Raw genomic sequence first — 25,928 nt, forward strand, 5'->3', positions numbered from 1 at the left:
TTGATCATTAGATCCGTCCAGTCTGAACAACCTACATATAACTATCATTATCCTACTGATATATGCATTAAAGACTACTATAAATATCTACAATCAAGATTGAAAAAAAGGGTTGGACTCCCCGTAACAGGCCGACCCTCTTTCTCTCTCTTTCAAACACTGATCCACGATCATTGTTCTTTTACCGATCGTGACTCTCTGTCTAAACCAAAAGGAGTAACCCACTCACAGACGACGAGCCTATCATATTTCGATCAACAAGTGGTAAAGGAAAGTATGCACAAACAAAATGATATGAATTTAAGGAACGTTATCTATAATATGTGCGTGAATTTTATCCAAAACTAAAAATACGACGGATGCTATTATAAAATCATATACAAAATCTTAAAAATATATATTAATTTAAACATTATATAACGTTTAAAAACAAAAATTATGACATCCTTCAAGTTAAATTTATCTCCTATTACAAAACAACCTAATTGTTTGTTTGGTTTAAGGAATACTTGAGCCTATCGTGGAAAATAATTCCGAAATATCCCCACAGAATAATAAGGTGAAGAAGCCATCAACCATATCCAGCCTCACCCATTGATGGATAAGGCAGAAATAAGGACCCTAAAATTCTCATTCCGATCAATTTGATTAAAAAAAACACTAATGGTCAAATTATGCTTTTGATCCCTTTAGTATATATATGATAAAATTCTAAATATATAATTTAATTTTTTTACTTTTATAATATTATTAGTTAGTCCAAATTGTTAACATCATTAACTATTCACGTTCAAATATTAATAGCCTTAATTATTGGGACTAACTAGTAATATTATAAAAGTAAGAAGATAAAATATTGTAAGTATAAAGACTGAATTCTAAATTTTAATATAGTAGAGAGACCAAAAGTAAATTTGGCCGAAACTAAAAGGATATTTTTTTATACATGTTACTGTCGATATTCAAAACATAATATATTATTGCACAAATTTGTAGACCCAATATCCTCTAGCAAGACCCAACCACCACCACCAAAGCCTTGTCTTCAGTCATGGCTACCACCACAGCTGCCACCGTGTCACATTTTTTCGGGACCCGTATCCAAAACTTTAACCAAGGCTCCGGCAGAATCCAAGCTAGGTTTGGCTTTGGATTTGGAACCAAGAAAGCACCACCACAACCAAAAAAGGCCGCCCCGAAACCACCATCAGACCGTCTCGTTTGGTTCCCCGGCGCGAACCCACCGGAATGGCTCGACGGGACAATGATCGGAGACCGAGGGTTCGACCCTTTCGGGTTTGGCAAACCGGCTGAATACTTGCAGTTTGATTTGGACTCGTTAGACCAGAACTTAGCCAAGAATGAGGCTGGTGATATCATAGGGGTGATTAACGAGACGGCTGAGCTGAAACCGACGCCGTTTCAGCCGTACACAGAGGTATTCGGGTTGCAAAGGTTTAGAGAGTGCGAGCTGATTCATGGGAGATGGGCAATGTTGGGTACTCTTGGTGCTATCGCTGTTGAGGCAATCACCGGAGTTGCATGGCAAGACGCAGGAAAGGTATGTCGTTTAACGTACTTGCATTTGCATGCCATTTTTAACTAATTTTTGGGTAAACTAAGTATTTAGTAACCTACAGTTCTGTTTAAGTCACCTATTTATTTGTTTTTTCAAAATCATACTTACCATTATATTTTTATTATGTTTTGGTCACATCATCATTAGAAAATAAACAAAATTACTGACGTGATATTTTTTTTATTTTTTAATGATGATGTGAAGTTATCTTATAGTGACATGTAAGTAATACCGTTAAATATTTAATGGTGGATGAACAAAATAGAATTGGAATATAACATTAAGTATGATTTAAAAAAATTTGTTGGGTGACTAAAACGGACTGCTAGAATAGGCGAGTGACTAGAAATTTAATTTATCCTTAATGTTAATATCATTTTATTCAAGATTATGATTGTCATTCTAATTTAATTAAATATATACTTTTTGTTCAAAGTACCAAAATTGAGTAATTTTAATATATATCTAGAGTCTATAATATGTCATAATGTTAAAATGAGACTAATCTTTTGTGACCTTTGTATATATATAATTTAGCGGTAAAGTAATTTTTAGTCCATGAGTTTAGTAATTTTTTAACTTAGTCCTGGAATTTAGCTCAAGAGTATAGGTGAAATGAGTGGAGGAAAAGATTGATGTGTTAAAAGATATCTGCATTTTGGAGGTATATAATTAATGGGTTCACTTTCATTCATAAAGCAAAATTTGATCTTTTGGAACCATTTGAAAACTACATCAATGGCAGTTTTCCACAAACCATATCTTTCTCTCTTTCAACACAATCGTGTCTTCATATGATTCAAGCAAAATCTACGATTTACAGTGGCCGACATTTTGACATTGATAAATGTCCATGCCAATATCATAGATGACAAAGTTCTTTTTATTATTATTATTATTATTATTATTTAAAATATGCTAAATGTCCTAAAATGATCGTCTCGATCATCAAACTTTTAGAAATTATACAATAATCATTAAATTTATCGAATTTGTACACCTATTATAACATCACAGTGATTATTTTATAACATTTTTATAAATTGAATTACCATTTTATAACCTTTGAAAGTTTAATGATCAAAACAACTATTTGAGTATAGTTACCTTGATATACTTTACCCTTATTATTTTATATGCTGGTTTTTTCTCTTTGTTCCATGACCCCAAATTTATATGGTTACTTTTACTATGTGGCCTACATTTTAATTTGATATGACATGGATGATGATGGGAGAGGTTCATACCCCAATTATTTTTAGTTCAATTACGTTAGAAATTTTTGTTAATTTTAAAATTAATGAAAGTAAATTTTAACTTTTAATTTTTTTTTATTTAATTACCTTATAAGTTTATGTGAGTTCTGAAACTAAACCAATTAAATTATAGTTTTCATTTTCTCGTTCAAATACTTTTTAGTTCCTTATCAAAATTTTGAAATTAAACTACTTTTATATTAGGTCATTGTGTGAAACTCGTATATTAGGTAAAGTGTGTTTAAACAAATAAACATACCTCCTAAATTTGATTAAAACTACTTATTTTCTTAACGTACCAAATCCAAATTATCTATGTAATAGGTACATACCTATTTATAATTTGATCCACGTGTTATCCGAACTAACATTTGACGTCCAAATAATAGTTAGATTAATGGAAAAACATGACTGATACAATATCAAAACTTTGAAGATGCAGTTAAAATGTTTTGAAATATAGAGATAAATTTAAATGAGAAATTAGTGCGTATTAAAATGGTGATTTTGCTTGCAGGTAGAGTTAGTGGAAGGATCCTCGTACCTTGGGCAACCACTTCCATTTTCATGAGCACATTGATATGGATTGAGGTATTGGTGATCGGTTACATTGAGTTCCAAAGGAATGCAGAGCTTGACCCTGAGAAGAGGCTCTACCCCGGTGGCTACTTTGACCCACTTGGCTTAGCCTCCGACACCGAGAAGTTCGATACACTCAAGCTGGCCGAGATCAAGCATTCCAGACTCGCCATGGTTGCTTTCCTCATCTTTGGGATCCAAGCTGCTGTCACCGGAAAGGGTCCTATTAGCTTCATTGCTTCCTTCAACACTTGATCATCTCATTCTATTATGGATATAATGCTACGTTCTTGTCAAACACAGGCAGAAACAACAAAAAAAACCAACTACTTTTATCATTGTCGAGAATCTTATTTTTATCATTGTATGGCATCTGCATTTTCTAATTACTCGTGCTTTTCTCCTTTAAAAAGGGTCCAACGACATTTTTGGTCCTTGAATTTTTCAGAAAAAAAAATATCATTTTAATCTTTAATATTTTATCAAGTTGAATCAATTGATGGTAAAAAGAGCAAACATATAATAAAGCTGACATCAACTTAGGTTAAGTGACTCATATTGAATTTTTTTTATTAGTCTAAGGTGAATACAAGATATATATACATACACATCTTTGAACAATTTTTACTTGGGGGAGGGAAAAGAGAAATTTTTGCTCCTAATGGGCATCAAACCCGGCCCCAACTTAAAGAATATGAGAGGGGTCAACCGAAAGTTTTTAATGACTTACTCTATAGGTTGTTGACGGGTGAATACAATGTTAAACTTATATAATAGATTAGGTCAAACCTTAAATTTTGAAAACCCAAGTTGAACCCATGTTCAAATATATTTTTTGGAATTTGGATGAATCACCCGGCCAACTAATAGTGTGAATCAATTGGGGGGTTTGGAAATATGTAAAAGCTTTAGGAGTAATATTTGAAAACTCGTGATTTATGTACATTTCACATTGACAGATTCTTTCAGGAAACTTCCCTTGATGAAGAAGAATCAGTACAAAGGAAGGAATATCCATCATGAATGCCGAGTAAATAATCAGAAATATAGAAATATACTTTGATTTTGTCTATAAACATATGGTATGCATGCGTCGAGTTAGATTTAGATTAGGTTCATATATTATATTAATATCATATAGAGTTGTACAAGTTTATTTTAGTCAAAATATAAGATCTCAAATACCAATTTATATTGGAATTCAACTCGATTCATATTTTAAGTAGGTTTGATAATTCAGTCCCAATTCATTTTCGGATTTAATATTTTTGTTTAAACTCTCTCAAATACCGAAACATTCTTACCAAATCACTATCAAAACTTAGTATATCCCTCGGACATATCTAATATGGTTGATGTTGCTAATATATATTTTCCGAATTCTGGCTATAAAACACATGGATGGAATGATGCAGATGAAGTTTGATTGACAATGGATTCTGGTTATATAACAATTGTAAACACAAGTTGGAATCGTTAATTTTAATTTTGCTCATTTCCAACTTCACTAAATATTTTTGTTGAGACTCCAACTTCCGTTTTTAGACACAACATTAACGAATACTCAACTAATTAAATCAACATAAATTGTGAAAGTAACCACAATAAGGAAGAAGGGGTTAGAGGAAAAGAAATTTTTGCTTAAACTGGCAAAGCAAATCTTATTTGAATGGCATATAATTGTCACTACAACAGTAAAGCATAAGCATAATTCAGTTCGATTTTGTCAAACCAAGAGAACATGTCGGATACGTACAGGAGAGGTAGATGCACGTACCTACTAAGGAATCTTTGATTCATTAAATAAATGGATTGAAGTGATCCCTACTCCAGGTAAAGCTTAGAAGACTTGAAGATACATTGATTCAATATCGGACTTCTCAAGACATCTTGTATCATAACAAATTCTTAGCCAAGTGAATAAATCATTCGCTTGGACAGCTCTACACCCACCACTCTCTGGTAGCTGCGCAATTGCGTTTCCAAGTAATTCCTTTTGGTGGGACCAAATGCTTGCTGTAGATCCTTTGCAAAGAAACCGTTAATTAGAGTACGGAACAATTATATAAGGAAAATTATCTGATACAAAGGCTGTATAAACTAAAGTTGCATCATTTTTTTGGTAACACATATTTCGTGGAGAAACTTACAAACTAGAGAAGGAAATTATGACATAAAAAGCTCGGTAAACTCCCTCTCAGGTGATTATAAAATTGCAAACATTACTCCTGTTATTATAAAGTTAGCATACAAATAAGAGCCGAGTACAAAAAGCACCCAGCATTTACTTACCTTGTATCTTAGTCGTGAACCTCTCAGTCCAACTAAAACATTAGTCAGATCGCCATTATCTATTGCGCCAGATCCCAAGCCACTTGTATCCGGCTCCAATTCATCGTCAGAGCTGTCAGATTCAATCTCAATCATCTGTTCGTCTTCACCCATAAAAACATCATTCGAGTCTTCTAGTCCATTCTCATCATGCTGCAAGTCCATGAGACTTTCTGGATTACAGGATTGGGATGACTCTCCATCTTGTAAACTGGCATAATCAGATAAGACGACGTATTTTTTTTTATCAAGTATCAGGCTTACTAAATGAAATGCAACCCACCTGGAAATATTATTTCAGCTCATAAGACTTTAAACCACCAGTATATGCAGACAGTCATAAACATATAATATGGGAACTTCAACGCTAGTTATATACAGCACGGGCAAACTAGAAGATGAATTTCGAAAACAGTCGAGAATATCAAGCAAAAACAGAGAATATGAGATAAAAAAGGTCATAAAGGAGAAAAGAAAGAAGAGATCAAGTTTAAATGCCAGGAACATTAAAAATGGAATGAATTTGAAAAATCGCTAGATGCCCCATGTTTTTGATTATTTGCTTAAGGAACTTTTAAGTTTAATACAAATGCACTATAAGCATGCATTTTATGGCATTCAAAATCCAAAATCAGCAAGTGTGTGCAAATGCACATGGTCGGTGGAGGCAGAACTTACTGGTAACGAAGAGGGCAAAGAAGCTCAGACGGGTAATATGCTGCTTTATATCTCATCTTGCTGCAGGAATGTATATAATAGCCCATATAGTAATACTGAAGACTAGCGCAATACGCTTGATTCTCTTTCACCCAACCAATCTCTTGCAAAGCTGAATATTTACCCAATGATAGATATGCATAATCAGGATCCCAGAATAAATACTTACTTGACAAGCATCTGGAAGGACGTCTACCACACCAACGGCAACTAGCTTTCCATCAATCATGTATTGCTGATGGAATGAGCCGAAGCCACATGGAGGAATCAAGCCATCAGCAGACGGGGAAACAAATATAAGGGAGTGTCAACAAGAAACCTCCTGTATGAGCTTTCTGTGACACGATCTGGTGGATCATTATGCACTTTAATTTGATATCGTTTATACAATGCATACTCTTCTGGATCGAAACTGGACCTTTTCAAACGGATCTCAAGCTTCCTCTTTTGCACTTGACAGTGTTCAGGGCTCTTCTTTGCAGGAAAGCTTTGACTTGCACTCCCATATTCTTCAGGCAAAGCAACAATTTGAACATCTCTATCTAAAGATGAACTTTTAGCGGTAGAATAAAAGTTAATATGCCCGTTGCATGCCCTACAGGACAGGCCAGAAATGTTTGCAAGCTGATTTAAAGAAAATGTCAACTTTTCGGCAATAGATTTGGGGCATAGATCAATTTCTTCTACTATTTGTGATGGTTGGCCATCCCTCTCAGCAGATCGTGTCCGCCTCAAAGTGGCTGCTATTTGGAATGCAGTGTTGCTGGTGTATAAAAGATCTTCTGACCCTTCAACTGCTAGCTTCCGTTTGGCATGTGAAACCATTTTGACGGCAGCTTTTGGAAATTGAATTCCAGATGGGAATTCCCCACTTTCAATGCATGTAAGCACCACTTTGTCTATTTGATTAGATAAATGATGCATAAACTCTTCTGCCTTATTTTCCCTTTTGTTGCCACAAGAGAAAGATTCATTCCCAGAGCTCGAGACTAAAGGCTTGACAGAGCTGCTTGTATGCTTCGAAGCATTTTGATCATCAGCAAGTTCCATTGGTTTCCTCACCTCAAGTGTGCCATCTAAAATCCTAAGCATACACTATTGTCAGAGCTTGGGATCTACACATTCCAAACGAATGTGATGAATGCATGTTCAAACATATGTCCATATTCAGAAACCCATTTTGCCCCTAGGAGTATGGTGGTTACTTGGCTCAATTAGAAGAGCTTATCTTGGATATGAAAGCATCTTCCTTTTTAGCAATACCATTTTTTTAAAACTATACTACAACAACAAAAGGTATTTGAAATTTACAATCAGAAACCAAGACAAAAACAGGTCATGCGTACGACTATACCTCTGCATTCGTCTATAAACTCGATGTTGCTCCTTAGAAGGGACAAAATCACTTGCCTTCAAACGAATAGTATAAGATGGGCAACATGTCCTTTCCATCTCAGGTTTGTAGAGGAAACAACCGGATCTTCTCCAACCACGGTCAAGAAGATCTAATAAGAAGCAATGAATAAACAGTAGTATAAAACCAACAAATGTAAATATACTCTTATCAAGCATTATAAAACAAATTAATCTCAATGATCACTGCCCCATAACACTCCTCCAATTCCAAATTATACGCATTCCTATCAACAATTTTCTTTTGCAATCAACAAAATTTCTATAGCCAAATTACACATTCCACTTCTTCAATAGAAGTTGCATGATCAAAATTTTATTTTCACAGATATAAAAAAACCGAAAGCATAAAATTCGCTCAGAAAATTCCTGAAAATATATTTAAAGAAAAAAAACCTTGATAATCATTAACTGTAAGACTATGCGCCCATAAACCTGCAAAAACAACTCCAAAAAGAAACCAAATAATAAGTAAAATCTGAAATAGTTTAGAATCCTTTAGCAATAACTAAAGTTGTTTTACTATTAATTATACCTAAATCAATAAAAATTAAGTCAATCACATCGAAATTGAAATTGAAAAAAAATCAGGAAAAAAGGGAAAAATAAAGAACCGGACCGTGAGAGATACTGGTTCGACCGGAGGATTTACAATAACCGCAGGAGCTCCTCCGGCGGCCGCAATCGACAACCAAGCTTTCTTCTCTGCTATTGCTGCTGCTCGCTTCGTTCTTCATTTTTGATTCCTTTCGCAACAAAACAAAAAGGAAAAATAGGACTTTTTAACGAATTTCAAAGCATTTTATTTCACTTTATTAAAGTACAAACGACACCGTTTCTTCTCGTTCCGTATATTTGAATTCTAGTCATATTGTTTTTATTTTTAAGAATTTAATCCATATAGTTTTTAAACTTAAAATTTTAAGTTCAATTGTTAATATAATTAAAATTGTTGAAATGACATTTTGAAGGGGAAAGAACCTAACTTGACAGTCATGAAACAGAAGAAATAACATTATATTAGACGAATTAAATAGAATAATTTTAACAAATAAGACTCGGTTTTTAGATTTGAAAAAGAGGGATTAAATTCCACCGAATTTACTAGGAACACTACCTGATAGACCACTTTCAGAGACGAGACAGGCCTGGAGCACTAAGTTCTCTGTCTTCTTCTGCTGAACTAGAACCACGAGATATGACGATACATCGATTGTTTTCGAACCTCCGATATTCAACATTTGAAAGAGGAGCCAATTGTGACGACGAACCACAAATCGAGCATCAATGTAAAAGCTAATTCGATTCGGTTTCTATTTTGTGATTAAGGGCAGCCAGAGGTAGTAGGTGCTAGACTTCGTTTCTTCTCCAATTTCCACAAGGAATCATTGAATTACTAAAGAGGCTTTCAACCTGATCTTGGAAGTGAGTATATACAGAACATTATAGCCTCGAAGGGAAGCTAAATGATTTGAAAGACAATTAGGATCCTCATGTGAGAATAATTTTCATGTTAGCTGCACATTCATAAGTGGATGAGCTCCATTGTACTCTGCTGGATTTCTTAGATTCTTTTATCGTTCATTTTAACTCGGTTCCATCTTTGATTTTCAGTGTATTCAATTTCTTTACTTACCCGTAATCTCAACATCAACTGAATAAGACCACTTCAATCTTTTATTATTATTATTATTATTTCATCTACGTTCTTATCGAGTTTTGTTCTATTAGAGAACAAACTTCAACAAACTCGATCACATCGCGAAACGCCAAAGCTTTATAACATTGCTAAATCAACAGGTAAACAGATCTCATCCTAATGCTTTCGTAAATAATCTGTGCATTAATCATTGTAAAACAAGCCGATCTACATGGCTTAAAATGCATAATTCTTCAGTACTTTTCAATCCATTTCGGAAACCTATTTCTAAACATGAATTCCCTTCATGCGATATCGAATTAGAAAAAGAAACACACTCATCCTAAATAATAATTAAAAAAACTCGTTTAACCTTTAGATATGATTAGGTAAGGTAAGCTGAAAAAAACCAAAATCTCCCACCAGCCAGCCAAATACAAGCATATGATTAGGTAAACAGAAAGGGGCATTACCTGTTCTAGGTTTCATATCTCCCTTTCCAGTCAAATCCTCTCACACTTGCATAATCTTAATTCACTTATCTTCACCGGCTGTCCTAGGATCATCAGCATCATCAGGGCATCTCGATGAGACCCCGGTTGAATTATTCACGGTTAACGAGTTCTTAGCCATATATGAATCTTCTTCATTATACCGGAACCGGCGGGCTCCACTATCTGTATCATAACACCTCACTTGATGAATCATGGCATACCTGCTGCCATGTTTACCATCATCACTGACTTCATATTTACACCCTTTACCACCACCAGCTCTATCAAGAAATCTTCTACGTTGAATCGTGGCATCGAATTAATCATTTGAATTCAATCTCCAAATGGGGCACGCTCGATCAAGCCTTTGGTCCTGCATCCTCGCATGCGATTTCCGACCCCTAAAATAGTCTAAACCAGGATTACGATCCTCAAACATCCTGGAATTTTGTTGCGGTGAAACTTGACTTCGGGGTGGGAAAATGAACTCTCCATGACCTGCACCAAATCGCTTTGTCAATGGCAGCCTCACTCTATCCATTCTAGCTTCAGACCTAAAATCTGGTGACCTATTGCGACGTCTTGAAACCTCACTACGATCCCTCGATAACCAATCAATTGGAGAGCGACTTCTCGATCTTGATCGAGCTCTCTTGTAAGGTATGGAGTGATGGTATCTTCCACCATAGGGGGAAATGCTTCTTTCTCTCTTGTCTAAGCAATGTGGCATGCGACTCATGTATTGCGTGCTGTCATCAGGAATATGCATGAGATACTCATCTCTGATGCCTCTACTAATCCCTTGCAGGTATCTTCTAAACCTACTCCGATCAGGACTAGTATCTCTTGCGGTTGGAATCCTTGGATGCATGCTGTAAGAATCAACTCTTTCAATCGGTGATCTCCTTCTAAAAGGTGACCTGTAAGAACCCATAAATTGCCTGGTAATACGGTGGCCAGATCTCGCAACACCAGCAGCTTCCGAAGGAATTTGGTCTGTGCCTGTGAGATATTCTCGGTTCCAAAAAACACATTTTGGTCTGGGACGACCGATACTGTCGGGGCAATCATAAATAGGTGGATGCCGCCGCTTAGAATCCCAATAATTAGTTGAAGGATTGAAAACATGAGCACCTCCGGGGCTTCTTCCACGCATCTGTGAACAAGATCTATCCTCCCTAAGGATTTCTTGGAACCAGCGCATCTTCCAGCCCGAGGATACGAATCATTGAAACTGTCGAACCTGAAATATTAAAATAACCAGAATCAATTGAAGTTTGAAATGCAAATCAAAGGGAAGAGACAATTGTGTCCAAAAGTTTCACCTGCTTCTAGTCTGAACATCAGAGGACAATGATCCTTCAACACATGAAAGCAATTCCCTTTTTGATACCTTGGATAAATCAACTCGAAGATCATAATTAGACCCATCCAAGCAATCAATTTTCATAGTTTCACCATCAGACACTTCCACGGTTCTAATCTTCAAGCTCACCGAATTTTTACTCAAAGCCTCGCCCGATTCGCAACATTTAAAATTTGCAGTTAGTTCCAGATTTGATCCTCTTTCTACCTTTAGTTCCTGCTCCCCACTCTCAGCTTCCAAGCCAAATGATCTTTCTTCCTCAAAATCAAATTCAGGGTCATAATCCACCTGTTCAGCTTCCTCCCAGCCCTGAACATCTGATTCCCTCAACTCCCCATCCTTAAATTGTGAATAATAACCAGAACATCCTTCAGATCCCGGTTTCTCTGTACTCGAGTCATCAGGCCCAACAGGAATGGTTCTCAAGTCTGAAGTCGTCCTATTACCCCCAACATCAGATGAAACCACTGCAATTGTAGTGTCATGTTCTATAACTTGAGATTCCTTAGTCTGCAAATGTGAGTCATAACCATAACATCCTTCAGATCCCTGTTTCTCTGTACTCAAATCATCAATCCCAACAAGCATGGTTCTTGAGTCTGAAGTCAACCTATTACCCCCATCAACATAAGGTGAAACCACTTCTTTCATAGCATCATGTTTTGTATGTTGAGGTTCATTAGTCAGCAAGTGTGAGTCATAGCCAGAGCATTCTTCGGATTCCTGTTTCTCGATACCCAAATCATCAGTCCCAACAGTCACCATTCTCATGTCTGAAGTCAACCTATTACCCTCATCAACATCAGATGAAACCTCTTCTTTCATAGCATCAAGTATCGTATCTTGAGGTTCACTTGTCTGCAAATGTGCATCATAACCAGAGCATGCTTCAGATTCCAGTTTCTCTGTACTCAAGTCATCAGTTCCAACAGGCATGGTTCTCTCGTCTGAAGTCATCCTATTACCCCCATTAACATCAGATGAAACTACTTTGTTTGTAGTATCATCTTTTATATCTTGAGGTTCCTCAGTCTGCAAGTGTAAATCATAATCAGGGCATCCTTCACATTCCTGTTTCTCTGTACTTGAGTCATCACTACCAACAGGCATGGTTCTCAAGTCTGAAGTCATCATATTAACCCCACCAACATCATAAGAAATCACTTCATTTGTAGCAACATTTTTTATATCTTGAGGTTCCTTAGTCTGCAAGTGGGAATCATAACCAGAGCATCCTTCACACTCATGCTTCTGTTCACTCAAATCATCGGTCCCAACAGGCAAGGTTCGCAAGTCTGAAGCCGTCATATTATCTCCATCAACATCAGATGGAACCACTTTATCTATAGTATCATCTTTTATATCTAGAGATTCCTTAATCTGCAAGTGTGAATCATAACGAAAGCATCCTTCAGATTCCTGTTTCTCTACACTCAAGTCATCAGTCTCAACAGGCATGGTTCTCAAGTCTGAAGTCATCTTATTACCCCCATCGACATAGGATGAAACCACTTCGTTCAAAGTGTCATTTTTTATATCTTGAGGTTTTGTAGTCTGCAACTCTTCGCTTCGCGCACAAATATCAGCAAAAGAATCCTTTTGAGTATCAACAGCTCCTCCATCACAAAGCCAAGCATCCACTGAAACATTTAAATCCCATAGTAACCTATTATATGGCAAGGGAACAAACTTTTCTGGCGCTGTATCCTTGTCACTAGGAAATTCATGCAAAACAGCAAAGGAATTGTCTTGGAAAGATGAACCCTGAGACTTACTTTCATTTACCGGATCTTTTGGGTAGCTACATGCTGCCTCCACTGATGCAGTAGTTTCTTCCAAATGAGTTGAAGAAGCTGAAGACTGCATCCTCTCTACTGTTGGTTCTTCTACTAATGGATTTCCCTCATATTCAGTAACATCATTGCAGATGCTATCACTGCAAGCAGCAGCTGCAAGTATTTCAATCCCTGAGAAATCCTCGACACCATTTATTACCTCTGAAATCTTCTTATCATCGATACTAGAAACATATGACTTGGCAGAACAATCCGATTTCATGAGCTGTTTCCTCTGTGTGGTGCTTGAACCCAAATTCTGATTTGAAGCAAGGTTAAAATCTACATGCTGTTCAGAGGCTTCAAGGTACAAATAAGGAGTCAATGGAGGTGGAGGTGGTGGTGATGGATATCGGAACACAAATCTCCTTTTCTTAATTGGAACATTCTCTACTCTTTCACAAAAGCGCCTTCCTAGAACATCCACACCAACCTGATAATAATAAAACGGAGAATAAGTTCAAACAAATGAGAGAACCCCAGACTGTAGTTTATAAGTACAAAAGAATACAATGTAACCTTCTCTGACTCTGAAACCGTAACATGCTCCACTGTCCTGGCATTTTTATCAGCCAGCACCATTCCCAGCATCAAGATTTTAGCAACCGGTCTCCTGGTACGTCTCATCACACTCCTATTCCTCTTTGAAACTATCTTCCAAGTCAGGTCAGGATCCATAGGACTTCTGAAGTCGAGACCTACTGTGCTCATCATGCCTGAAGATACAGACCCTATCCCATCAACTGATGATCTAGCACAACAAATCTTGCAGGATGCAGTGGCTTTTTCCTCACTGCTTGACACCAGAGTAGAAGAGAAACTTCCGGTGCAAGTACAAATATGTCTCTGGAAACAATTCAAGCAAAGATCCAATAAAATAAGTATCTATATAGCTTAGTTTAAAAAAGCGCCGCTTAAGCGCGATTAAAGCGCTAAGCGACTCGAGCGAGGCCTCTGGCGCTTCAGCATAGCAAAAGCACTACGACTTCATTAAGCGGTAGTAATCGGCGCTTTTACAGCGCTTTGCTAAAAGCGCTAATCGGCGCTTAATCGCGAATTTAGAACATAGGATTCTGGGCTTTAGCAAATATAATTTTTGGGCTTGTTTAGGGTTTAGTGGGCTATTCAGGCTTAGATTGGCTTTTAGTTTAGGTGGGCTAGGGTAAAAAATGTGATTGAAATAAGCAGTAATATAAGAATTTAGAGAACGATTGAGGTTGACCTTGAGCAGTAAAAAATTCCCAGAGAGCGATCATCTTTCACGCCTCTCGCTTCTCGCCTCACGCTCACGACTCCTGACTCCTGACTCACGACTCAAGTTTTGATCATCATCTTCCTCTCATCTCACTCGAGTCACGCTGCTGCTGCACTTCATCAACCGGTACGTAATTATGTTGTTTATATACTTATAGTTTATTGCAAAATTGTGTTTTATAGTTTATAGAATACTGTTCTTCTTTATAGCTTATTGCTTTCTCCTTCTTTAAGTACTTAGTATTGCTGAATTTTACATGTAGACTAAGACAAGCAAAATGCTTGTTAAACTGTTTTATAGTTGTTACTGCCTTACTGGTATAATTTGTAACTTTGTATACTGGATTACTGGTATTGTTCTGTTATTTTAGTTTGACTTTATGTTTAATTTATCTTTTATAGAATGACTTCAATGGCGGGTAAGGCGGGTTCTTCAAAGAACGGGTCAGAAGACCCGGTTAGGAAATATACAATACAAGATCCGAATAATAAAATCAGCTTTACATGCTCTTTTTGTGGACAAACATTTAAGGGAGGTGTGTTTCGGATCAAACTGCATATGATTGGTGGTTTTAAGGATGCTCGTAAATGTCCAAACTGTCCGGAGCATGTGCGGGAAGAATTAAATGTGTTCATGATGAAGAAACAAACGGCAAAGGCAGAACAACATATGCAAGCAAAAAACTGGATACACCAACAACAAGCTGATGAATACGATGGTGAAGAAGAAGATGTTGTTGAAATAGGCGGCCGTAGTAGCAAGATGCCCCCACCCAAAAAACCAAGGCAAAAAGGTCCTATGGACATGTACTTCACTCCTAATCCTCGAGAAGCAATCAAAGCTAGGAAGGAAGGGAGACAACAAACCATCAATGAAACGTGTCGAAAGGACCTTAGGGATAAAGTTTGTCATGAGATTGGGAGGTGGTTTTACGATGCAGGTATTATAAATAATTAAATATTTAATGTTTTTTGAGTTTTAAGTTGCTGGAAGTCTTTTTTTTGTTTATGCTGATGGAAATTTTTTTTATGTAGGCATTCCTTTTAATGCCGCAACATATGAGAGTTTTCAAATAATGATCGAAGCAATCGGACAATTTGGCCCCGGGATGAAAGCACCAAGTATGTACGAGTTAAGAGTTCCCATACTTAACAAGGAAGTAGAGGAAGTTCAAAACCAAATTGTGGAAAATAAGAAAGAATGGGCAGAAAAAGGTTGTTCAATACTATCGGATGGATGGCGTGATTCCGTTGTTCAAAAAGATATCATCAACTTCCTGGTAAACTCCCCAAAGGGTTCTGTCTTTGTGAAGTCACTTGATGTATCTGATGTTTCAAAGGATGCTGATTTGTTGTTTCATGTTCTTGATAAAATGGTGGAGGAAGTTGGTGAAGAGAATGTGGTGCAGGTGGTGACTGATAATGCATCAGCTTATGTGAAGGCAGGTAAGAGTTGAGTTGCAACTTTAGTCTTTTGATAATCTTTTGTCTAATGTCATCTACTCATCTTATTCCTCTAACTTTGTAGGGAAGTTGTTGGAAGCTAAAAGACCACGTCTCTATTGGACACCATGTGCTGCACACTGCCTAGACTTGATGTTGGAGGATATTGGCAAAAACATTCCTAGGGTTAAAAATGCTTTAAAAAAGGCCATTTACTCAAATGGATATATATATTGTCATGTTGGTTTGGTGAACTTGATGAGAAAGTTCACAAACCAAAGAAACTTGCATAGACCGGCCATCACAAGATTTGCTACTTCCTTCATCACTCTTGCCCAAATCCACAAACAAAAAAACAATTTGAGGAAGATGGTGACTTCTCAAGAGTGGGAAGCGAGCAAGTGGTCTAAAGTCTTACTTTTTGCAAGAAACGTTTTGGAGGAATGTACTTTATTCTCTCAAGTTGACGGGCCCCTTAGTGAAAGTTCTTAGACTAGTTGATGGAGAAAAAAATCCAGCCATGGGGTACATCTATGAGGCAATGGATAGAGCTAAGGAGGCGATTCGTGATAGTTTTCCGAATCGAGAGGATGATTACAAGAAAGCTTTTGAAATTATAGATCATAGGTGGGAATGTCAACTACATAAACCTTTGCATGCTGCGGGACATTTCTTGAACCCGGGGATCTTTTATGATGAAGTTGGTGGTGTGCTTTGTGAAGAAGTTGAAAACGGTTTTTATGAATGCATGTTGAGGCTTGTTCGCGACCAAGAAACTCAAGACAAGATTTCAGACGAGTTAGTTAAATACCGAAAGGCAGAAGGTCTCTTTGGTATTAGCTTGGCTGTTAGGCAAAGGAAAACAAAATCACCAGGTAAAAAATGCTACTTTATATTTTAAGTTTTAAATTATATTAATTATTCTCTCAAATATAGTTTATGCTTCAAGTTCATTTTACATTTTTTATAGCTGATTGGTGGACAATGTATGGATCTTCGGCTCCCAACTTGAAAAACTTTGCTATACGGATTCTTAGTCTCACTTGTAGTGCTACAAGTTCTGAGAGAAACTGGAGTGTTTTTCAACAAGTAAGTTATTTTTACATGTTTTTTCTTAATAATATTGCTGGAAATTATATATATATGCATAATGTTGCTAACATCCAGTTTTGGTTTTTTTCTTGTAGCTTCACACTAAGAAACGAAATAGATTAGCACAATCTAGATTGAATGACATGGTGTTTGTGAAATTCAATCGTGCCTTGGAGCGCCGAGCTAAAAGTAAGGAGATCGATCCCATTCTTTTGCAAGATATTGATGAGAGCAATGAGTGGTTGATGGGAAGAATGGAAGATGATGAAGATGATGATGAGGCGGTGTTTGTTGGTGAGGATTTGACATGGAGTGATGTTGCTGACGCTTCCGGTGCATATGAGCCTAGTTATCTAACTAGAGCATCAAAAGTAGTGAATGATGGAGCCGGACCATCGAGAAATGATAAAGGAAAATCTCCTGCTCATAATCCTATCTCTAGTAGACCATCTCGTAGATGCTTAATTGATGAAGATGAGATGGAAGAAAATATTGGAGTGTCTAGTGATGAAGGAGATGGTGTTGACCGAGTTGATAACGATGACGATTTAGAGGATTTTTAGTTATAAGGAATTGAGGGTTTAGAAAAATACTTTTGTTCATCTCACTTTAGACTACTTTTGGTGTTAGTGTAGACCATCTTTTGAGATTAATATGCTCTTATAGTCGTATGGTTAATGATATATAAGTATTTAAGTGTTTATAACTTATAAGTAAATTGAGAATTATATTTTGTTGTTTAAGTACTTATAAGTTTTGAATATATGCATTGACACTTTGATATTTAAGTATTTATAAGATAATTTATAAATATTCTGTATTTTTTGTGAATTTCAGCCTTTTTGGCGCTTCGTGTGCATAAAGCGAGCGCTTTCGCTTAGCGCTTAGCGCTTCGGCGTCTAGGACCCTAGGCGCTTTAGGGCGCTTTACGCTTTTTAAAACCAAGCTATATAGAACTAAATGTACACATACTGTTACGTATAGAAATATTGTATCAGAAAAATTCCACAGTAGTTTCTGAATAAAATAAATATCAACTGATGACTTTTTTTATGAAATTTTGCGGTTTTAAAGTACTTTATGTCAAACAAACTACAAGGCGAAGGAACTTACAGTTAATTTGGTTCCTCCAATCTTGTCAGATATTTAACAATACAGATATCACTATAAAACACGAGTCTTCAACAGGTTAAGTGTCTATCCTTCCTGCATAACAATATCAAGGAACAAGATCAGCCATATATACACATAAAAAAATTTAACACAAAAATATCAAACTTGTTCTGCTTAAGGATCCAATCCACTTAATAAAAGATATATTTATCACCACATACTGAGCCCTAGAGCTGACAATAAGAGTATCAGCATAAGCCTCCAAATGCCATTTACTTTGAGGCAGATCACGATGACAAGTTTTGACGTCCAGGAAAAATTTCCTCGGGATAAAACTAGTCAAATTTCGGATGTTTCCCGAAATTTTCACCTGATCATTGTTTCTATTTACCATTATATTTGCTTTTAGTTCAGTTTTGATTTACCCTCAACGATTCAAAAAGAAAAAAAAAATAGAGGAACCTATCAGAAACCAAAAACCAAAGATATCAAAAGCGAACGGAATCGGAAATGCAAAACAAGGAGGAAAGCAGATAACCTCAAAATCGGGATAGAGGATTTGCAATGGTTCGGAGTATCTACTGAACGATCTGAACCGTCAGCAAGTAGCGCTTGAGGATCAGAAGGATACACGTCAGTCTCGCGACGATCCAACGGTGGGATTCTGAGATCAGAATAAGGACACTTGGAAACTAAGATTCCAGTTTCACCTCTTTCCAGATTGTTTCTAGGAAACCTACACCATAATAAAGAAATAGGAGAGACGGAGCTTCAATTCGGTGGAATAATAAGGCCTATCGGAGGACGGCGGCGGCTATAAGGGTGGCTTCGGGCGGCGACAAAGGCTGCTTTGTCTTGGTGTAGGAAGAGAGAGAGAGAGTAGAGAGAGAGAAAAAAAAGGTAAGGCGAAGAAAAAAGGTGAACATAGAGGATCCGCACCTACCATACGGTTTCGGTTCGACCCGGTTTTATTCGGAATAGTCCAGTGGAAGGAATCGGATCATGCCCTTCATATCCAAGCCCACCATCTAACTTGTACATTTTTTTATAGTATATACATGTTCTATATTTTGGGTAAACTACTCAAAATGTTGCTAAATTTATGGGTTTGTATTATAATATTAAATTTTGATTTTAACTTTAACTTTAATATAAGTAGTGACTGTCTACCTATCTTCAATAGTTTTTTTAATAATATGGAATAAGTATAAGATAATATTTATTTAAATGTAATTTTTAACAATTTAATATTTAACACTCATATCTCTGGCATTTTTTGTTCTCTTTCTTGAAACTTCAAGAAATAACAACAGTTTCTTACCACCGAAATCACTAATAATTTAATACATACGTGCTAACATAGAAGTCAAAAACATAATTTTTTTTATTCACCTTTTCTTCATTATTAAAGTTAAGATTTTCTATTCATTTTTAATTATCGTCGAAAACCATTATTTTAAAATATAATTATCAATTATTAAATTCAAAAGCAAAATTTTCCACAAAAAGAAACAATACACTTCAAAACCAACCTCATTGAACAATTATAGAAGGAAATTAAAGTATTAGAACATCAAATATTTAGATAAATTTTCTTTAATTTTGAAGAAATATTATAAAAAAAACTAATCTAAAGAGAAGACAAAGAATTAATGATTGTCTATACAAATTAAAATGATACGTAAATTAAAGTTGAATGTTTAAAAATAAAATATTTTAAAACTCTGATAAAATCAATATACAAATTAGAATTCATGGAAAGAGGAATGGCCATATTATCACACGGTTAAATCTACCAACTAATTACTTACATTAGAGCCAAAACAAAAATTTGAGAGCTAAAATTAATTCAAACTCTAAAATTAACATTTAGAGTAATTTAGTCTTATATTTTTATGTTACGGTTTTTGAAATATAATTTTTAAAAATATTAATATGTAAATAATTGCCTTTGACATTTTTTTACAATGAAATTATTGTAGTCTTATCCGCCCTCGTTTCACCCATATCTATCTAGATATATGATGTAATTCGATCATTTTCACTTATTTTAATTCACTTGCTAGATATATGATGTTGTCAAAGAGAGGCGCTTCCATCACAAAACGAAGTGCCAACGTTTATAATTTTGCTCAATCAAAAGGCGAGTATAATCTCGTTCCTATGCCAATGAAAATAAAAATGTGTATTAATCTCCATGAATTCCTTTGCTTTGTGCATAATCAAACTAGAAAATGAAGCATAATTTCAGCTATGTGGAAAGAGAGTAAAGAGGTAAAAAAAAAACAAATTTCTTTGCTAAGGGAAAGCTAAAACTATAACTGAAAAAACTGAAACAAAAAACCCAACTAGCCAAATACAAGCATATGATTTAGGTAAAGAGAAAAAGATATTACCTCTTCTAGTTTTCATGTCACCCTTTTCTAGTTGCATTAAAAAGAATTCACCTATCTTCACCGGCTGTCCTAGGTGCATCAGCATCATCGGGGTGCCTAGATGAGACACCATTGGCATTAGTCATGGTTAAAGAGTTCTTAGCCATGTACGAATCTTCTTCATTTTTCCGAAACTGACGGGCTCCACCGTCTGTATCATAACACCTCGACCGGTGAATCATTGCATATCTGCTGCTGCTATGTTTACCATCATCATTTACTACATATTTACACCCTTTACCACCAGCAGTCTTATCAGGAAATCTTCTAGGTCGAATCATGGGGTTGAAGTGATCATCTGAATTCAATCTCCGACTGGGACACACTTGATCAAACCTTTGGTCTTGCTGAATCATCCTCACGTGTGATTTCCGTCCCCTAAAATGGTCCAAACCAGAATGGTGATCCTCAAATATCCGGGAATTTCGCTTTGGTGAAACACGACTCCGAGGTGGCGATATGAATTCTGCATAACCAGCAGCAGCAAATCGCTTGGAAAAAGGCAACCTCACTCTATCCATTCTAGCATCAGACCTAAAATCTGGTGACCTGTTGCGACGTCGTGAATCCTCATTTCGATCCCTTTGCAACAACCAATCAATGGGAGAAGGGCTCCTTGATCTTGATCGAGCTCTCTCGTAAGGTACAGCATGCTGAGGTCTTCCACCATGGGGAGAAATGCTTCTTTCTCTCCTGTCTAAACGATGAGGCATGCGACGCATGTATTGTGTGCTGTCATCAGGAATAAGCCTGAGATATTTTTCTCTGATGCCTCTACTAACCCCTTGTGAAAATCTTCTAAACCTATTCCGATCAGGACTAGTATCCGCTACAGTTGGCACCCTTGGATGCATATTGTAAGAATCGTCTCTTTCAATTGGTGATCTCCTTCTAAGGAGTGGTCTGTAAGAGGCCATAAATTGTCTGGTAATGCGGTGGTCAGGTCTTGCAACACCAGCAGCATCTGAAGGTGCTTGGTCTGTTCCCTCGGAATATTCTCGATTCCCAAAAGCACCTTTTGATCTGGGGCGCCCAAAATTGTAAGGGCCGTGATAATTATGTGGATGCTCCCGCTTAGAAGAATCCCAATAATTAGCTGAGGGATTGAAAAAGCGAGCACCTTCTGGGCTTCTGCCTCGCATATGTGCAGATCTCTCACTCCCCATGAATTTATCAGAACCCGAGCCTCTTTCAGCTCGAGTATATGAACCATTAAAATTGGCAGGCCTGAAATATTGGAATGATCAGAAATCAATCAAAATAAAAAATGTACATGAGAATTGAGTCCCTAAGTTTTACCTGCTTTTCAGAACATCAGAGGATAATGATCCTTCAACACAAGAAAGCATTTCCTTTTTCGATTCCATAGACAAATCTACTCTGAGATCATAATTAGACCTATCCAAGCAATCAAATTTCATAGTTTCACCACTAGACATTTCCATAGTTCTAATCTTCAAGCTAACTGAATTTGTCTTGAAAGCCTCTCCCGTTTCACAACATTTAGATTTCTCAGCTAGTTCCTGCTCATCACTGTCGGCTTCCAAGCCAAGTGATCTTTCTTCCTCACATTCAGTGTCATAATCCACCTGTTCAGCTTCCTCCCAACAATGATCATCTGATTCCCTCAACTCCCCGTCCTCAAATTGAGAATCATAAACAGAGCATCCTTCAGATTCATGTTTCTCTGTACTAAAGTCATCAGTCCCAACAGGAATGGTTCTCAAGTCTGAAGTCATCCTATTATCGCCATCAACATCAGATGAAACCACTTCATTTGTAATGTCATTTTTCGTATCCTGAGGTTCCTTAGTCTGCAAGCGTGAATCATAGTCAGAGCATCCTTCAGATTCCTGTTTCTCTGTACTAAAGTCATCAGTCCCAACAGGCATGGTTCTGGAGTCTGAAGTCATCCTATTACCCCCATCAACATCAGATGAAACCACTTCGTTAGCAGTTTCATTTTTCATATCTTGAGGTTCCTTAGTCTGCAAACGTGAATCATAGCCAGAGCATCCTTCAGATTCCTGTTTATCTGTACTCAAATTATCAGACCCAACAGGCATGATTCTAGAGTCTGAAGTCATCCTATTATCCCCACCAACATCAGAGGAAACCACCTCTTTTGTAGTATAATTTTTTAAATATTCTGAATCAAAACCAGATTGCCATTCCTCTACACTCAAATCATCAGTCCAAACAGGCATGCTTCTCAAGTCTGAAGTCATCTTATCACCCCCATCAATATCAGATGAAACAACTCCATTTGTAGTATCATCTTTTATATATTGTGAACCATAACCAGATTCCTGTTTCTCTGTACCCAAATCATCAGTCCCAGCAGGCATGCTTCTCAATTCTGAAGTCATCCTATTACCCCCATCCACATCAGATGAAACCACTTCGTTTGTAGTATCAGATTTTATATCTTGAGATTCCATAGTCTGCATCTCTTCACTTCTCACAGAAATATTATCAACAGAATCCTTTTGAGAATCGACATTTCCTCCATCACAAGGCCAAGCATCCATTGGAACATTTAAATCCCAGAGTAATCTATCATCTGGCAATGGAATGAACCCTTCTCGTGTTGTGTTCTTGTCACTAGGAATTTTATGCAAAACAGCAAAGGAGTTGTCTTGGAAAGATGAACCCTCAGACTTACTTTCATTTACCGAAAGGTTCGTACCCTTACCACTAGGAAATTCATGCAAGGGAGACCTTTCTGCTGCTGTATCCTTGCCACAAGGAACTTCATGCAAAAAAGCCGAGGAATTGTCTTGGAAAGATGAACTCTCAGACTTTCTTTCATTTACTGAATCTATTGGAAAGCGATACGCTGTCTCCAGTGATGCAGTAGTTTCATCCAAAAGAATTGAAGAAACAGAAGACTGAATTCTCTCCTGTGTTGATTCTTCTACTACCGGATTTCCCTCATAATCAGTAACATCATTACAGATGCTATCACTGCAAGCAGCAGCTGCAAGTATCTCAATTCCTGAGAAATCCTCAACACCATTTATTCCATCTGAAATCTTCTCATCATCGATACTAGGAGCATATGACTTGGCAGAACAATCAGATTTCATGAGCTGTTGCCACTGCTCCGTGCTTGAACCACAATTCTGATCTGGAGTAGCTTGAAAATCAACATGCTTTTCAGAGGCTTCAAGGTGGGGACAAGGGGTCATTGGGTGTGGTGGTGACGGAGACCTGAACATAAGCCTCCTTTTCTTAATTGGAACATTTTCCACTTTTTCACAAAAGTGCCGTCCTAGGATATCCACACCAAGCTGCTAATAGAAAAAAAAACAGAGAATTAGATGAAACAAGTGAGAAACCATTGTGGGTAGTTTTATAAGTACAAATTAATGTAATCTTACCCTCTCTGACTCTAACACTGTAACATTCTCCATTTTTCTGGCATTTTTATTGGCTAGTCCCAATCCTATTGTCATACTTATAGCAGCAACTGATTCCTTGGTACGCCTCATCCCTCTCCTATTCCTCTTTGAAACTGTCTTCCAAGTCAAGTCAGAATTCTCAAAATTTGTGTGATCCACACCAACTGTGCTCATCATACCTGAAGATACAGATACCATCCATCAATTAATGGTCTACCACAACAAATCTTGCAGGATGCCATGGCTTCTTGCTTAATACTTGACACCAGAGTAGAAGAGAAACTTCAGGTGCAAGTACAAAAATGTTTCTGGAAACAATTCAAGCAAAGATCCAATAAAATAAGCATCCATGTAGAACTGAATGTACACGTACTGTTACGTATAGAAATATTGTATCAGAAAAAATCCACAAGTGGTTTTTGAATAAATTAAATTTCAACTGATGACGACTATTTTTTTTATGAAATTTTGTGGTTTTAAAGTCCTTTATGTCGAACAAACTACAAGGCCAAGAAACTTACAGTTAATTTGGATCCTCCAATCTTGTCAGATATTTAACAATATGGAGATTACTATAAAACCCGAGTCTTCAATATGTGTCTACCCTTCCTGCATAACAACATCAAAGATAACGATCAGCCATATGTACACAAATAAAAACTGAACAGAAGTTCAAATAAAAGAAGCTTAAGCATCCAATCCATTTATAAACAGATATTTATCATCACATATTCATCCCCAGAGCTGATAAAGACACTATCAGCATATGCCTCCAAATGCCATTTACCTTGAGGCAGATCATGGTGACAAATTTGATGTCCAGGACAAATCCCTTCAATTGAGAATGTAATATTTCACAAATTTTGTTCAAAAATCTTGGAATCAGAGTTCTTCGCATGCAACAGAATATATACAGTAAAAGTTTCATCAATCATCATCAAGTATACAGTTTTGACAAACTGTGTACTTTTCTATGCATTATTACTTCATATGAACTTCGGGTAATAATAGGAAGTATGGTTGTTTCGATCTATGCCCAAAAAAATTGAAATGGAAGCTTGACCAAGAGCCAAAAAATCAGTAAAGATCATGTCTCCTTTGAAGTAAAAAATTATTCCTCCCTTCAATAGCCCTACACCTCTTTTCTGCAGCTAAGGTGATTTTAATTTCACAAACAAGCACATGAGGATCCTTAAATCAGAATAAGTAACCCAAGATCCATAGATCCAAATCACATAAACATTAAAAACACCAAATTTGTCATCAGAAGATAACACATCAGCCTATTGACGCATCAAAATAAGCAATCAGTTCATCTAGCAAAAAATAAACATCCTAAAGTTTCTATCTAATCAGCCTATCGACGAATCAAAATAGCTCCCAGAACAGTGTTTCAAGTCTTGATTTAAGCAGCAGCTAGATTGATTTCGATAGAGTGAACTAAATTAGAAAAATAGCCTAAAATCGTCGCAGATGTGACTTCTACTTATGTAATAATAACTCCTTCCACAAAAGCTCCTGCAGCTATAGATGCCAAGAGCCTCATGGACGAAAAATTCCCAGAATAAATTTTTAATCAATTTGGTGCTTAATGTTAATATAGAAGACCCAGAAATTGAAAACCCCGTCTCTTCAACAAATTTCTTCAAAGAAAAAGCAAAAACCCCAAATCTGCTCATCCTCTGATTAAGATTCTTTGAAGCTTGAACAACGGAAAAACCGATTTTGGAATAAGAGGGTTAAAAACAACCACAAACAAAGGGTATGAATCCAAAATCTAGGGTTTCTTAATACCTGTTTTCCATTTATTTTTTTTTTAAAATAAAATAAAGAAATAAAAATCGCCTCAGCCAATCGGTGATATGTCGAAAAATCCTTACCCAGATTTCAAATCAAAACATTCACCATCTCCAACGAAAAAACAAATTCACCCTTAAAAAAACATCCTCCGTAGAGTTTAGCTCTCTAAATCAAATAC

General features: G+C 36.6%; 3 protein-coding genes and 1 pseudogene across 5 annotated transcripts; 2 read left to right on the top strand and 2 right to left on the bottom strand.

Moving 5' to 3' along the window:
- The first annotated feature begins 965 nt into the window (after positions 1-965).
- On the top strand, positions 966-3,755 carry LOC120213510 (chlorophyll a-b binding protein CP29.3, chloroplastic-like). The gene is given in 3 exon segments (XM_039211621.1): positions 966-1,561; positions 3,353-3,401; positions 3,404-3,755. Coding segments are annotated over 3 exon segments (825 nt in total). The 5' UTR covers positions 966-1,051; the 3' UTR covers positions 3,670-3,755.
- A 1,278-nt stretch (positions 3,756-5,033) lies between these two features.
- LOC120213511 (arginyl-tRNA--protein transferase 2-like) lies at positions 5,034-8,667 on the bottom strand. The gene is given in 8 exon segments (XM_039211623.1): positions 5,034-5,439; positions 5,707-6,028; positions 6,424-6,643; positions 6,646-6,756; positions 6,759-7,546; positions 7,817-7,967; positions 8,272-8,310; positions 8,495-8,667. Coding segments are annotated over 8 exon segments (1,866 nt in total). The 5' UTR covers positions 8,613-8,667; the 3' UTR covers positions 5,034-5,322.
- A 1,203-nt stretch (positions 8,668-9,870) lies between these two features.
- Positions 9,871-25,478, bottom strand: LOC120213512. 3 transcript variants are annotated; one of them, XM_039211625.1, is made up of 7 exons: positions 24,738-25,478; positions 18,112-18,204; positions 14,004-14,055; positions 13,729-13,925; positions 11,944-13,642; positions 11,334-11,793; positions 9,871-11,251 (listed from the first exon to the last, which is right to left on the bottom strand). In XM_039211625.1, the coding sequence occupies exons 4-7, from the start codon at positions 13,921-13,923 to the stop codon at positions 10,744-10,746; spliced, it is 2,862 nt and encodes a 953-aa protein (XP_039067556.1). In that variant the 5' UTR covers positions 13,924-13,925; positions 14,004-14,055; positions 18,112-18,204; positions 24,738-25,478; the 3' UTR covers positions 9,871-10,743. The 3 variants fall into 3 exon arrangements, with proteins under 3 accessions (XP_039067556.1, XP_039067557.1, XP_039067555.1); XM_039211626.1 differs by lacking the exon at positions 24,738-25,478 and adding an exon at positions 18,650-19,005; XM_039211624.1 differs by lacking the exons at positions 13,729-13,925; positions 14,004-14,055; positions 18,112-18,204; positions 24,738-25,478 and adding exons at positions 22,420-23,217; positions 23,359-23,839; positions 23,930-24,232 and having other exon boundaries at positions 11,944-12,834.
- Positions 14,129-17,627, top strand: LOC120213514 (annotated as a pseudogene).
- Positions 25,479-25,928: the final 450 nt, after the last annotated feature.

This window comes from Hibiscus syriacus, unplaced genomic scaffold, assembly GCF_006381635.1.
Source record: "Hibiscus syriacus cultivar Baekdansim isolate YM2019G1 unplaced genomic scaffold, ASM638163v2 tig00110021_pilon, whole genome shotgun sequence".
NCBI lineage: Eukaryota > Viridiplantae > Streptophyta > Magnoliopsida > Malvales > Malvaceae > Hibiscus > Hibiscus syriacus.